This window comes from Drosophila innubila (genome assembly GCF_004354385.1).
Source record: "Drosophila innubila isolate TH190305 chromosome 3L unlocalized genomic scaffold, UK_Dinn_1.0 0_D_3L, whole genome shotgun sequence".
In the NCBI taxonomy this organism is placed as follows: Eukaryota; Metazoa; Arthropoda; class Insecta; order Diptera; family Drosophilidae; genus Drosophila; species Drosophila innubila.
This window is the reverse complement of record NW_022995376.1, coordinates 26,329,054-26,345,582: the sequence shown is the minus strand read 5'-3', so window position 1 is coordinate 26,345,582 and position 16,529 is coordinate 26,329,054. Positions and strand designations below refer to the sequence as shown.

The following is a 16,529-nucleotide window of genomic DNA, read 5'->3' as shown; positions in this document are numbered from 1 at the left end:
ATCTTCTCTCCTCTTGGCTTCAGTGCCCGTTGGCCAAACAAACCCTTCAATGTACTCCCTTTGACTGTTGGTAAAGTATTAACAATGGCAACTATAACAATCAGTCAAATGCAAATGTCACAACCAATTAATGTCAATAAATGATGAGCTCAACAACACAGGCAACTCAAGTCTCGGAGAGCTGTTCATCCCATGGTGGTGCTGATGCTGATGCTGATGCTAATGCTGGTGGTAGTGGCGGTGGTGGTGGTTCCATGGCCGCCATTAAGCGCACACCCCTTTGTTGGCGAATCCGGTTTACCAAAGACTCGTCTGACTGAGGTACGTCAGCTCTTCCTGAATCCATAGAGATACAAATTGTAGTTTCTCTCAGCTTTAATTTGTTTAGCGTTTACCCGAGTTTTGTTCACAATTAAATGTAAATTGCGCACTCGAATGACTCAGAGGGGAGAGCTTAAAGATACTTGCATATCTTTGTATCTTATAACATGCCTGTTTGCTCAGCAGGAAACATCATATAAAATGAAGTTTCGAAAACTTCCCTGTAAGAGATGACGTTAAGAGTGCACGTGGCGAATATATCGATACTTATATTGATATTTGCCTTTTATTAAAATAAAAAGAAAAACAACTACAGTCTGTATCCATAGCACGATCTACGATCTCGTATTTGAAAAGAAAGCGAATCAACAATGGTCAGTTAAATCGAGCGTGAAAACGGAGAGCATACAAAAAACGGATGTGGTCAAAGGTGAGCAGTACCACTTGGGTTCTGAAGTGGCTCTTCTCTGAAACAATTACAAAGGCTCTTACAAGATCCAGGTCCAGCTCCTGAGCACGAGACCGACGCAACGCCTATTGGCGAAATGTGGTGCAAAAATCGAAGGAGCAGCTGCAACAAAGTTGCATTGCCTTTTGCCTTTCGCCTTTTGCATGATATTGGGAGTAGCAATAATTAAGGAAAGCATAGCAATTAAGCAGAAGCCAAAGTAACAACAATGTGTCCTAAAAAGTAGGCGATAGATCGCTTATGCAACTGCATTCAACAATGCGTCCAAAAGTACTTTGAGAGTTGGACAACAATTAACTTTACAAATTGTGTTCAGTTTTATAGCCACTTAACATATGATAAAATATCATTGATGCGACATACAACTGCACAACTACACAGAATCACAAAGGAGCACCCTGTCGGACACCTTGGCATTACGCACACATCGGGACAATGGCGTGAAAAGGACAATTAAAGCAAATCCTTAAAGCGACTTAACAAACGATGAAACTGCCGCCATAATTCCGTGTAATGTAACCCAAAAACTAAAGTCTCCCTCTCTCCCTCTTTATATATTATATCTCTCTCCCTCTGTCGAGCAAGGCGACGCAATGTCTGGCCGGGCACAAAGACGCAACGTGTGTCGTGAATGAATGGCAATAGTTCGTCCTGAATGGGCTCAGTTGATGCATGTCCCTAGTATTGTTAACCGATTTGTGAAATAGACTCAGACACACATGAAGATAATGCATCAATAAAAACATGTTAAGGTGCTTACAGACAGTTGACAATACCTTAAGAGGACAAATAACGAAAACCATAGATGCCATGAAATTGGCATTCAAATGTCTCCGACAGATATACTTGGAGACATGGAGCAATACTTACATTCAAGGCGCAGACCTCCAAGATTTGGGTACGGTTCAAGAATTCAAGAACTCCCGAAGCGATGTTTTATTAGGTTAAGTTTAGTAGAAGCAATTTATTTTGTATTCAATTGTTTTCAACAAGCTATTTTTTCATAGTTTAAGCTTTTAAGATTCGTAGTAATTAAATAGCAAACTTTTATAATTCGACCTTTAAATAATGACTTAATTATAAAATTTTCACTTTAAAATCAGGCAAAAATTAAATTATGCTTAGATTGTAGATTGTAACAATTTTTCACAAGAAATGTTAAAACAAGTTCTTTACTACCGTCAATTCTAAGATGTTTTTAGCAAGAAACTATAGCTCTAAAATCAATTTCTAGTCCTCGTTTTTTGAGTTGAACAATTTTGTTTTTTTAGTTTAAAATTTTGTTTTAAGTATAATTGGTTCTATGATTTTTTTTATTATTTTGAAAGTCCTGGTCCTAAAAAGAGTTTTAAAACCAATCAGGATTCCATGTCGGGATCGGAATAAAATCACTAAAGATATGCTAATAATAATATGATAACAATTTCGAAAAAATACAATTTTCAACTTACAAAGCGGGGAGTAGGAATGGATTTTAGAACTTTGGTTTCTTGGTGAAAACATCTTAGAATTTACCGTAGATTACAAATATTGGTAACCATATTTCTATTTTTTTTGGTTATAAATTGAACCAAGGCTGGATCCCCAAACCTTGTTCCGATGTCTTGCTCTATGGTTCGAACCGCCAAACCGGACCTTTAACTAAATTTTAGAGGTTTGCAGCCTTGATTTTTATCATGAATTATTACGATGTCTTCAGTATTTTTAAACCGATCCTGACAAGATTGTTATCAAAGCTCATGTTAGGACCAGGACTCTTAAATACAAAGACAAATTGTCTTTAAAACATAATTTTCGTCCTTGCAAGGAATAACAACGCAAATCTTTTGTACTCAAAAAGCGGGGACTATGAATTGATTTTAGAGCTATAGTTTCTTGGTAAAAACATCTTAGAATTGACCGTAGATTACGAATATTTCTATTTTCGAAAAAATCGATGCACCCTAATATATATTGTTTATATTACAAGCCGAAACTTTTTTAACTTTTAAACTAGTTTTCAAGGCTCGGCTCAGATCCTATTTGTAGTCTTGGCTGTGTTTTTCAGAATGTGCTTTTAGATCGATCTTTAAGTAAAATTAAGTAAAGAGAACTTTGACATCGCGTCCTCTCACATACACAGCGATGCACACATACACAGACACAGACACACACACACACACACACACCCGTACTTCGTGTAAGAAATTACCTGCCATTGAGAATGATCTTTGTGCCAAGGGCGGAGCTTAAGTGGCTACAGTTGCTGCCATTTGAGGAGAACAACGTGTAAATGGTGAGCTAATGGACAGACAAAATAAGCAAACAACCCTCAAATGAGTTAACAAAGGCAATTGCTCTCTCACTCGCACCGCCTGAGGTCGTCTGAGCCAAGGGTGGTGCAAGAAAACCAACCCCTAGACCATAACCACCAGTGTCTATATAAAGTGAAGAGCAGGGTCTAACAGCAAACCAGTAACGCTCCGACTGCGATCGTGTTAGGTGCTCACCACGAATCGAGAATCTCAGCTCAGTTCAACGTCAATTTCAACTGTTTACAGAATGTCGCACTCTTTCTTAATGGACTCACTGCTCAGCGATATTCCGCCGCTCAACAAGAATAAGGAATCGCTTGGATCACCAACGGCAAGTGCAACTGCCGCTGCGGTTGCTGCCACAGCCGCTGCAGCTGCAATGTTGCCCGGCATACCCATGTTGCCCTATCCAGCCAGCTACGTGGGCAGCTACCTCTTCTCCCTCGGCATACAGCAACAACAACAACAACAGCAGCAGCAACAACAACAGCATCAGGCTGCCGCTGCAGCAGCTGCCGCTGTTCTCCAACAGCCCCACGCCTCCCTCTATCATCCGTATGCACAGCTCTTCGCATCGAAGCGCAAGTCCAGCAGCTTGGTCAACTATGAGGACTGCTATCCATCGCCACCACTGTCAGCCAATGCCATTGGACACAGTGGTAACAGCCAAATGCCACTGCCACATCCGGCCATCTCATCGTCGGCTGTCTACGGTCTGCCTCTGCATGAGGCCGGAGCATTTTGCACTTCACCATCGGCTTCATCAAGTGCCTCGTTGGATTTCGCAAGTCATGAGGAGCCGCAAGGAAAGCGCTTTAAGCACGAATCCTCCTGTTCGCCAGCCAGCTCACCCATCAAGACGCAAGGAACCATCTCCAGCGCTGGACTGGACATCACACCTCTGATCAGCGATTACGCCGATTCCAGCAAACGCATCCGCACTGCCTTCACCAGCACTCAGCTCCTGGAGCTGGAACGAGAGTTCTCCCACAATGCCTATCTGTCACGGCTGCGCAGAATCGAGATCGCCAACCGCCTGCGTCTGTCGGAGAAGCAAGTGAAGATCTGGTTTCAGAATCGACGTGTTAAGCAAAAGAAGGGCGGCTCCGAGAGCCCCACTTTCAACCTATCGGCCAACTTAAGCAGCCCTCAGACACCGCCCTCCCCCAAATGCTGTGACGTTAAGATTAGCGCGTAGAGTCCCCGAAGATTCAAGCATGTTATTTGTACAGAATATATAAGTTGTTAAATAGTCTAAAATAATAAAACTAGAATATGACATAAACAAAGCAGTCTCTTTTCTTTTCTTCTCTTCCAACCAGGGACTGTGTTTACTATAATTTGTATTATACAAAATGCAAAATAATGAGTATTGCTTTTAATTTTCTAATTTTTAATATGATGATAAACTTTGAGTTTAACTTCACAAAAAAATTGTTTAATTACAAAGTGAGTTTTATTTTTAAGCAAAAATAATCATTATTTCTAAGCAAAATAAAAATTTACATAACTATTATTATATTATAAGTGATAATTTTTGCTCCAAAATAATGATTATTGGTTGAGTTGTAAAGTATAACTCTAAATTAATAATTCATTTCTGATTAAATGGATAATATAACGAACTTGTAAATTATGAAATTCATATACTACAAATAAGTTCATATACACATAGATACATAGATTACACAGGGGACCAGACTACCATTTTCTTATGCATTTTGATGCGCTGAATCCGAGTCTAAGCTCGAAAATCGATGCGCATTTTAATCTATAGGCAGGTATTTTGAGGCTAGGAATAAATCCTGACGATGTGATTCAAACTTGACATCAAAGTACATAAGAAAATTCCCCCGCAGCGACACTTTCTGTGTTTGATAAAAGCCTTTACATGCCCCCAAATTTCTATAACTAATTTTGTGATGAACGATATAAAATTTAAAAAATAAATTATTCACAAAAAAAAATAATAAAAAGTTGGGCATTAGACCCTTTGCGCAAACTGGTCTTGATTTCTTACACCAAATGGGCCCTGCCCAATGTCAAATTTTTTTAAAAGAATAATTTATATATTCATCAAAATTTTTGGGGTTTGGAAAAGATTTTGTCACAAAGCTTTCACCTTTATTCTTCATTATAATTATTTATTATTATTTTTTATTTTTATTATTTTACTATTTATTACTTCTGAGTAAACAAATAAATCTCAAAAATGCTCATTAATTTTTAGCAAAAAAAAATAAAACTTATAAAGTAATGATTATTTTGTAAGTTTTATTTTTTTGGTCAAATATAATGATTAATTCTTGAGTTTTATTTTTTTGCTCAAAAATAATTATTATTTTATGAGTTAAATAATAAAAATCATAAATTTGAAGATCATGGTGAAATTGCATAGATTACCCTTAAAGAACAATTTTGGTATATTTCACGCCATTTTAAAGTAACTAAAAGTGAATGATTTTTTTCGATTGAAAAAAATATAAACAAAATAATCATTATTTACCGTCCTTGTTTTTTTTCTACCTCTCTTAAAATTAATATAAATGAAAGAAACAAAAAAAAGTAGTCCTTATTTAATGTCCCTGCTTTGTAAGGAGACTTGTTCATAGCAGTCTAGATCTCAGATTTTCAGCTCATTTTCAGCTCTAACATAAATACACAAATTGTTGACAACTGACCTGAAAAGCGATTTAACAACTGTAAATTGAAATTTTTATAAATTTACTGTTCATTTCGAATTGAAATATTCCACGCAATACCATGTTGAACTTCTATAAGGAGCTGAAGAACGAGTGGTCGAAGAGCTCCCCGAATCTGAGCCGTTGTGCTCAACTGTTGGACAATCTGAAGCTGGAAATGGTTCGCGTGGGATTGGCAGGAATACAGGGAAAAGGAGCTTTGCCGTCACAGCAGGCGCAGGAGTTGCGGATGTCTCGGGAGATGCTGGAGATTGCCATAGAGCACAGCATTCGAGTCAAGGATAACGCCGCTTTTGAGCGTTACATGACGCAGTTGAAGATGTACTACTATGACTTTGACAAGTATCTGGAGTCATCACCACAGATGCACAAATTCATGGGACTGCATCTACTCTATATGTTAGCCACAAATCGAATTGCCGATTTTCACATTGAGCTGGAGCGTTTGCCGTCAGCATTGCTCCTGCAGAATGCTTTCATTTCTCCGGTGCTGGCTTTGGAGAACTATTTCATGGAGGGCCGTTATAACAAGATCTTACAGGCCAAGAAGTCCATGCCCTCGGAGCTGTACTACAATTTTATGGATATGCTAGTGAACACGGCCCGTGAGGAAATAGCTTCCTGCATGGAGAAGTCATATGTCAAGATCTCTCAGAAGCAGGCGGCCCAGCGTTTGGGCCTCAAGCCCGGGGGACCTGAGATCACCAATTTGGCAGCAAAACGAAAATGGATACTAGACGTGGATGGAAATTTCAACTATGCCGATCTGAATACCAGGCGAAGGGAGAAAGTGCCGGCCAAAGACATCGCTGTGCATACATTGACCTATGCCCATGAGCTGGAGAAAATTGTTTGAATTTGTAACAAATAAAGCGTTAACGTTAATCCAATTGAGCAGAAAATGATGTCCAGAAAATATATAGTTGATGTGCCGGAAATTTGTCAGATTTAATTTTCACACTTCTCAAAACTTCTTGGGCAAATATTTTTGCACAAAGTGCGCAAAAAAAATACAGTTCGCTCAACCGTTAAGCTGACAGGCGATTTAAATGGGTGGATAGAGCTATACGTTTCGGGGCTTTTCCAAATTAGATGCTCATGTCTGTTATAAGAATGGCATTTAGATCGATTTAGTAACTAGTTAAATGATTCTGATGATTGGACATCTATGCCCTAACTTCGGAATTCAATGTCTCATGTTGACCGTTTTGTGTGGTCTGCGGTGTAAGCCACAAGGATAAAAGAGAGGAAAGTTGCATAATCATTGAGATGGTAATTAATCAAATATTTGTAGCATCATGACATTACGGAACGCATTCCCACGACACTTTAAAACGTCAAGCTACTGGCAATTACCAAATTGAGCGCAAATCCCGAAATAGGACTTGCAAAAGTGAAGCTACAGTCCATCAAATCCGCCAACCCAGATGTTTATCGTCTGCGTTAAAAACAGTAAGAGTTGTAACTCTCTGAAGAGGCCTGGCCTAAACGAATCGGGCGCAACAAACCTGCCTGGCGAAACTCATTGAGATGGAGGACCAACAAACAAATTCGACAATTCGACAATTGACATCGATTCTTCAATGAACACTCGCACATTCCATTGTGGACATTTCGAAATGAATGAGGCCAGGGGTGCGGTGCTAATAAACGCAATTGCACCTACACCCCTACGACCTACGGGTCGTCGGGGTAAATGGCTCAGTCGGCGGTTTTAAACAGAATTTCCAGTTCTTTTCACAGAGTTATTCTTGTTAATTCGTTTCAGGTAGTTTCAGTTGGTTGTTTGAAGATCGCTCGATCCTTATCAGTGGCGTGCTCAAAAGTTGCCTTGGTGTTTCAAGTATGCGCCCACTTGAGTTGAAGATCTAGCTCTTGAGATTCGAGTGCACAGGTAGGTGGTGTCGACTCCTGGGGTGTATTTTATTTTGGAATTTTTTGCAAAATCATGATATCTGTGCTATTCTTATCTTAGACACTGCAGAATCTCACATCATCCTTAATATACAAAATTAATCGAACAGCCGATTTCAAAGATAATTATATTCTACAATGCTTGAAAATGGAATATTGCATTTTCGAAGAATATATTTTTATGCAAAATTCTTGCAATTGATTTTATGATCACTGCTCCAATTACGTAATTTGAATAGAAGAAAAGATTTGCAGAATCCTCGCCGATTCTACATTTGTTGGATTTCTCATTTTTGCGAGAGTTTTGTAGTAAAAACTTTCTTGTATAACTTCTCTCTCTCCCTTTCTTACTATCTCTATCTATGTTTGCTGATTTTAATATCCAGATGTTCGGAGTTCATGCCTGTTTTAACACCCGCTGTTCTCAACGCTCTATGCAGAATTCCCTTGCAGAAAGTCTTTTTACAACAAAAGCACGAGCACTTCATGAATGAATACAAACTCAAGTACCAAACCTCTTCACTTTGAAGTGTTTTCGCGCGTTCGACAGTCAAAACTAGGAAAGCAGAGTAGGAGTTTTTAAAGTATCTCCCTTGCTTTATGAATGAAACTGGGCAGCCCTGAAGGCTATGGTTCTAAGGTTGTTAGCTGCGCTATCTATTACCTGTAGTCCTTCGAATCTGGGCAATTCCATTGCCTTGTTAGAAGATCATTAGTCGATGCGTTGTTGTTGCTGCAGGCAGACAGAAATTCTATTGAAAATTGCCCAAACAGCATTGGGCCCTACCTGAGAGCAGACAGTTTACAGTTTTGAATTTGTCAGGTGCGCAATATGCAGTCTCCTATAGCCTAGACAGTCTGTCGCCGACTATCCGAAGTCGAAAGGAATGTCCTGCCGTGCAACGGTTGTGGTCTCAAGTGTGTAATTTAAGTGTGTGTCTGCCTTAATGGCTATAGTCTTGCAGTTGAATTTTCATGTTGAATTGAGCTCGTGGGAATTGCAACGGACATTTTATTCGATTTATCTTAAGTCCATTCGATTTTTATACAAAAGCTTTTTAAACTTTACAAAGCTAAATCGAAATGAAATTCTTGAACCTCAACATTTAAGCTTAGGCATTCTATTGTATGAAAGCTCCCACAGCAAAAGCTTTATTGCAAACTGTTATATAGTAAGTAGCACATTTCTATGATATGGTTTGTTTCTGGACATTAATAGATATAGCTATAACTAAATATCATTTATTATATGCACCAGTTGCTATTTCTCGTTAAACAATCCTTAAGTTTAGTATTGTACTCTAGGTGTAATTGGAAATAGTAAAAACTAAATATCAGTCAAATATTTCTAGTCAGCATCTACGAGTGAATTCACCTAGATTTTAAAAGGCAAAAATATAAAAATGATAGTTAAATATTAACAAATCATTAAACACTGTCCCTGTATTCCTCAATCGATTACTATATCTGTGACTCAGTTTGTAAACGATTACACTGCTGATAAGTTTATATCCACAAGTCCACGAGTATTCTCATGCAACTAAGCACATTGACTCCTGTAGGCCCCATAGCATAGTATCTCCAACGGAGCCAGACTCATTTCAATTTCCATGGCGCCTAGTACCGAGTGGCGCCTGTTTAAAATAAGTATTTGTCGCTTCGTTATGCAACATCTTATGTCACTGGCACCAGCTGGCGTATATACACACAGTGTGCGTTTAGTAATGCTCTTTGTGCTTAGTAAGTCGATCTAATTACGATTATTTGGCTGTGCATATGTTAAGAAAATGTGCTCAAATAGTAGACGCGTGTGTAAGGACCGAATATAGCATGAAAATAAATGATACATCTGTACATAAAAATATGTATATAGTACAGAGGGATAAATTTCATTTTGTATTTTGTATATGTATCTATAACATATAGTATATTCGAATGTGTGCATAACTTGATTTTTGCTATTTGCCTATTCTAATAGAGAACGCACAAGTGGTTTACATCATGTTAAAGACAAATCCTTAGCTTTTGGTCACAAACGAGTAGACACTAGTTTGCTGATAGCAACACAACAATTGAAAATGTAACTAAAAAACAAATTAATTTGTAATTAAGGATACCCGCAGTTACATTTAGAAAGCTTGTTTTTGTTTACCACCATAAAATTGATTATGTGAACGGTTTTTTACTTAAACATTAAATAATATCAACGGAGCTCCTATTAACTAGACGAGCATAAAAAATGAATTTTGGACTTTTACCAAAGTCTAACCCCTTAGGAAAATATGAAGTTAAAAAAAAAATATATCAACTATTTCCAACGAATTTTCGATAAATGTTTTTACCCTTTTTTTAATTTCCCGTTTGATATATCGAGCTCTATTTACAAAAAGGACGCAAGCAAAATTTTTCTGAAATATGTTTCTTTAGGCAAATGATGTTTTTAAATACCAACACCATCTGCGCCTAAAATAATAAATTTTAATTGTATATATTTACGGAGATATAAGCCTGTCAATAATAACGTAAGCGACGCGCGACACACAATAATTTAAATGCGTTTTTATCTCTTGTAAAATTTGCTTTTGCCAATTTTAGAGTTTTATAGCCTATTTCCACGACAGCACATTTGGCTCATCCGACGCCATTTTCATCATCCGGCCCGAATGTGGACTTCATTTCAGTACAAAATCCGGATGATGATGTTGGCTCATCCATAATGAATGAGCCGATATTTTGTCATTCGACCCCGTGAATTTTAGTATTTTTCTATCGAACACGCGATGTTTATCGATAAGCTCTTAAAAAAAAGCAATTATCACCTTAACCAGCTGTTTTCATCAATAAAATCGGTAGGCATTAAATTTGCGCAAATTAAAATATCATAATAAATAATAAAATGTTGTTATTGTCTGCTTTTTGTAATTTGTGCACAGAAGCCGAACAGCTGCTTTGCTTTGAGTGTCTTAACACTTTCACATTTGGTCGTGGAAAGCCAAAAATGAGCCACATCGAAATGTGACCAAATGAGCCAAATGTGAGTGGTCGTGGAAATAGCCTATTAGACGAATTTATTTTTATCCATGTTTTAAAAAATATTTGCTAATCATAGCAGTTTACAGTTATATAATACTACTGTACTAAATAATAATTTCACACCAAGAAAATTTGGCAACAGACAGTGGCAACGACAGTTAAATGAACCAAGCTCTGACTACTTGGGTGTTTGCACGTGACAAGAGCTACTTGTTGCAGAGGATCAAGGGCAGCAAGCTGTCGGTTGTGTTTAGTATGGGAGTAAGTTCGAGAAGTCTCGACGTATATATTATATCCTAATAAATAATAGATACATAGTTAGTAGATAAGGACCAGACCCTTTGTTGTCAACGTCATCAGTTCTGTCTGGGCTTTTAACAATATATAAGTGCAGTTTTCAAAATATATATACACATCATATATAGGAAGTATATGGCTGTAATCAGTACTCTAGTTTTCGGGAATACCGCCAATTAAATTAATTTATAGTAATTTGAGTAGATGTGGGCCATTAAAATTGAATCACAATTTGGTATACTCACACTTGAGCTTTGAAACACTCAGTAGAGCTTACAACTTAACGAATGTACTCATTGGTATTGTAGAAATTTATGAATAGTACACATATACATATCTCGTACACCTTCAATGTCTGACAAATACAGACAGATTAAGCGCAAATATATTTGCAAACATTTGTACATACGCGTACACACATACATAGACACATTTATGTTTTGATATACACGTATACTCGCTTTTGTATCTCCCCCTAGCTTTTATCTCTCTCAGTCTATCTGTTTCTATCTTTTTGTTTGCTTTCAAGGTGAAGTCGCACACAGACACACTCAACCACTCACAAAGACCGTTAAAGCTTTCGGAGCTTTTTCGGATATCTGCCGTTTTAATGCATTGTCCTTGTGGCCGCTGAAATGATTCGCATAATTATTCTCTGTTTTACTCTCAACTTTAGTTTGCACAGGTTCGATGGACTAGAAAATTGAAGAGGTTTAATCAACCGTATTTAATAATTTCCTAGCTGATTTTTTTAAATTTTTTATAAAATAATTAAAATTTCTTATAAAAACTTCTAAAACTTGTTATACTTAAATTCAAGTTTACAATGCTTGATTTTACCGTGTCTTCATATTATAAGTATGTATTCAGGATGTAATTTTAAAAAAGACTATATGCGGATAAAATGGCAATTACTTAGCATTGAAGATTTTAAAAACCATACAATTTTTGATTCATGTAAAAGACTCTTATACAGGGGTGTTCCAGAAATTTTAACCAACCGAAAAGCAACTCAAAAGCCCATACATGTTTTCATTGCCGACAATTAAATATTTGGTGATTCTATTTAAGATTATCAGAATTTTGGACACCATTAGAAACTGATCTTGTCCCGAAGTCCAGAATTCTCTTCCATTGTAATATCATGATTAATAATTTTAGAAAAGTATTCAAAAGTCGATATGAAAGGCGCAACAGCTGATAGGCAACAAGTTGCGAAAAAGCTTTCGAAGTTGCGAACTAATAATTCAATGCCACAAAGCTTTGCCGAACAACATCGTCCCAGCCGACGCGCCTTGTCCTCGTCCTCGTCCTCGTCCTCGTAATCGCCCTCGTCCTCGTCCATATAGCTGTTGTCGACCTCTTCCAACTCGAATTTTGCAACTTGTTGTGCGTGGCTAGCGTCACCGCCATTGTCGTCTTGTCTGAGAAAGCTGAAAATCAAAATCAGTAGTACGCGCGCAGTTCTTCCGTGTAGAACGAAGGGACACCGTGTCGGAGTCCGAACCGAAACCCGAATTCGAGTCCGAGTTAAATTAATGGAAATTAAATCGCACACAAGCAGAGTAAAAAGCTAAAATTTAATCAATGAGTGTACAATATGATTCTTGGTCTCCGATTAAATAATCAATTGATAGTGTAGTATAACATTTTGATTAAAAGCCAGCTCCCAAGTAGGTATCAAATGTTCTCTCTACAAATCGCAAATTCGGAAAGGTGTTTTATGGATTTTCCTGCGTCGTCTTTGTGGCTGAAACTGTTGCTTTGTTGTTCCCAGTTGGAGCTGCGTTTTAGGTGTACACAACACAGAATTGAGTTGTACTTATTATAATCAGAGCAAGGTGATAAGATGTACTTGCTACACAAACACAATTTCACACATGCATTATATATGTATGTACATATATGCTGCTTGAAATATATGTACTTGGAATATATTAATTAATCACACTTATTGTTAAACAATTGGCTACCATACGGTAGTGTAAAGCGATGGTCTATTGTTTATTTTAAGTTGATTGAAAGCTAATTAAGCCTGTAGCTGCAGTTCAACTGGTTAATTAATAATTGATGGATTGCAAAACATTTTGTTGATTATTTTTACACTCACATATGCCAAGGCCTATTTAATTGGTCGATATACATACTATATGTTACATAGGTATGAATAGAAAACGGTTTCAAAAAGTTTATCTCAAATTGTAGTTTCAAATTTAAGGAATTTTGATGAAATTCTTAGCCATCAGTCGCTGTCAGCCTTTTGGCCAAATGGGCGGGATGTGCATATCAAACGATTCGGTCACAAAACTGCGCAAGACCCCACTCCTTACTACTTATTCGAAGGAGCAGTAAATGTCTTTTCAGCGGGTCTCTCATCTGTCGCTCTTTGGTTTTGGCTTAGCTTTCGCTTTCGCTTTTGCTTTTGCTTTCGCCTTTCTCGGCTTGTTTTGACTTGTATTAAACTCAGCTCCGGCGAGTGCCTTTAAAAATTTAATATGCACATAGCTTGGTGCTTTGGATATTGACAGTAAACCCGAGCTCGCGTCAAGCTGAATTTAAGCCATCTGAAAGGAAGTACTATGCCTGGGTACAAGTATACATTTATCCCATTCTCAACCATCCTGGCAACAACAGAAATCAGCACCAAAAAGCAAAGTTAATATAATTATTTTTAGATAACGAATAACGAATCATGCGAGTGCACAATTTTGCGCAGGATTCGTTCAATGTTGACTTGCTTGTTGAAGCAACAAAAGTGCGTGAACCGAATATAGCGCGTCACGGTTGTATAAGTACGTGTATGTATATTTATGGGGACACGGGTCCCCGTACAGCTGTTTATTGTTGTTCATATGGCAGCTTTAAGTCGATCACCCACGCGACATGTTAAAGTCCCATAAAGGGCTTCACGCTGAGCTGTCGCCAGCTGAAGTCCCTCAACTATATCAATTGAATCAGCAGAATAATAGAAAAATATTTCACAATTTGATGATAACAATACACGGGGATAGAGAGCAGCGACTAGATAAAAAGAGTCTGAAATCACAATCGTGCACACCTTTCACGTTACCTGTAGTATGTGGGGAGCATTTCGTCCTGTGACTATTTGTCATAATTAGAGTTGCTTTATAATGAAAATGGATGCCAGCCTATGTTCCTATGCTCTCACTTTATAGAAAATAGTATGGATTTTGTTTTATACCCTGCAACATTGCACAGCCAGGAGTATTTTTTAAAGATGTGCAAGAACATGATATGAATTTTGCTTGTAAATATAAAAATGTTATTTTAAATTTGTATTTTTATTTAATAATTTAATTTTAACTTTATATATTTTAAATTTATATCACTGTGTCGGCTTTTTGGAGTTATACAGTAAAGAAAATATAATACTACATAAAGAAATACTTTCATCATAATTTAAATTTATATATATTATCAATGTAAGTACTTGCATACACATAAGGGCATTAGAATAGAGAGGGTTTCTCTTAGTCGATAAGTTCTAGCTTCTCTTATATCGCTTCAAATAATTTTAGTACTTGCCTTTGAGGTTCACTCGTAAATTTCAATTTACTTTGTAAGTGCACACAACTCACATATACCAATGCACAAGCACAGTCCAATACACAGACGCATACTTACGAAACTCGAGTATGTGTGTATCTGACAGATACATTTATTTATCTTGCTGCATTAGCCTGCCATTTAAGTATCTGTTGCATCAAGTCAGTGCAGCTCAATAAGCTTATTTCATTTCCGTTACAAATTGAGTTGTGTTAATTTTTAATTAAATTATCGATTTTTGGTTTACAGTTACGAGTATTTATAGAAAGTTTTGTAATAGATGCCGCATTATTCGACTTGTTAAGGGTGAACATAACCTGCTGTTAATTAAATGCGCAATAAATAGTCACCTATAAAAGGTTTATTATGTATGAAACCCCAATAAAACACAGTAAGAGACTAATATGTAGTACATTCTTGAACAGACAATCATTTACATACATATTCCATATGTGGAATTCTCTTATGCTCAGTGCAATATGCAAATGTAATTAAAACACATGGCGTGCAGTCCAATTATGAAACCAAAACAAAACAGAAAACCCACAGTGCGAATTGTGATTCTCTGGTTGGGGTTATGGATATGGATTTCAATAAAATCAATAATGGGTGATGCTCAGTGCATTTGGAGAATTTGATTACGCCTTTGCACAACAAAAGAATTAATTGGACAAAAATATTTCTTTTAATTGTAAAATATACAGATTACTTAAAAAAAAAAAACAACAAATCATCATCATTATTTTAAGCTTTATTCAAAACTCTTATTCAACATTCTTACATAATATATATATTACTCTCTTATAATAAAATAAATCATAATATGATATCTGTAGTTATAGCAATAGCAAAAATTTGGAGCGCAAAAAGTAGCAGAGCAATAAATATTTTCGACAACTGCTATCGCTATAGTCATAGCTTTACTCAAACTACTCCCGTAGTAGCTTTTGTAGTAGCTCTCATATTTGCTCTCCAATATGCTCTCCAATATGCTCCCGTAGTTGCTCTTGTAGTTACTCCCGTAGCTGCTCCCGTAGCCATGACTATTCTGTGAAAGCATTTGGATCAGTAGTTTTATAGTTTGACAATCAGGGACTATAACTGCTCTGAGTCTTAAAATAAAAGTGAGGGAAAAACACTTATATATTTAAATAAGAATTATTTTGCTTCTATTATCTTTCTTGAGTAATCTTCTTTAACACATAAATACAATTTAATACAACCTCGATAATTCTGACAACCCGATTCGGACATTTAAATTTTTTTATAAAATATTCTGTAACCCGGACACCACGAAATTTTGTTGCTTTTGAGATCCGGACACATTAAAGTATTTGTTTGTAAGAAATGAATAGAAGTAGCAAAAATTCATGTATGACGCATTTTTAGCTCTTTTGAGAACTATGTGTCGTTGTTTCTAACCTACATATATATACTCTGGTTGAAATTCCTCGGCCTCCGAATAATTATTGGGGTCATTCGGTAAGTTTTTCAATCAGTTATCAGTACAATAAGGATAGATAGCTAAAATCCCCGTCCCCCAGCTTTTTTCGTGGGATTCGACAGCTTTTCTCGTATGTAAATTGCTAAAAATGCTAAATGCTAAAAATTAAGTACTTTTATTCGGAAAGCTCCTCCAAAATTGAGTTTATTGATCAATGTACATTTTATATAATTGAATTTAAAAAAAAAAATATTTAAAATCACATTAGGAAATTTTCCATATTAGCTGTATATATTGCTGGTCGACTTTGCCACCCTTCGTGCTGCTTTCGTCACTAGCGCGAGCTGCTGTCCGCGGTGATATTTTCATTATGCTCTTTAGCTAACTTCAATATTGAATACTGTGTAATTTTTTTATGGATATAAGTAAATTTTATTACCACTCAATATATTTAAATGAGAATAATGTAAAAGAATCTTATAGCTGAA

At 36.7% G+C, this 16,529-nt stretch overlaps 3 protein-coding genes across 3 annotated transcripts in view; all 3 read left to right on the top strand.

Moving 5' to 3' along the window:
- LOC117788569 (synaptotagmin-5) overlaps positions 1-16,529 on the top strand; it is a 57,335-nt gene that overhangs the window by 28,055 nt on the left and 12,751 nt on the right. The window lies entirely within an intron of this gene.
- LOC117788570 (homeobox protein Hox-B4) lies at positions 3,332-4,307 on the top strand. Its single transcript, XM_034627358.1, has one exon. The coding sequence runs from the start codon at positions 3,332-3,334 to the stop codon at positions 4,280-4,282; it is 951 nt and encodes a 316-aa protein (XP_034483249.1). The 3' UTR covers positions 4,283-4,307.
- On the top strand, positions 5,761-6,738 carry LOC117788571 (26S proteasome non-ATPase regulatory subunit 8). Its single transcript, XM_034627359.1, has one exon. The coding sequence runs from the start codon at positions 5,848-5,850 to the stop codon at positions 6,640-6,642; it is 795 nt and encodes a 264-aa protein (XP_034483250.1). The 5' UTR covers positions 5,761-5,847; the 3' UTR covers positions 6,643-6,738.

Bases quoted from the DNA above. Each gene is read 5' to 3' on its own strand.
- LOC117788571 (XM_034627359.1), top strand. From the start codon at position 5,848: ATGTTGAACTTCTATAAGGAGCTGAAGAACGAGTGGTCGAAGAGCTCC.
- LOC117788570 (XM_034627358.1), top strand. From the start codon at position 3,332: ATGTCGCACTCTTTCTTAATGGACTCACTGCTCAGCGATATTCCGCCG.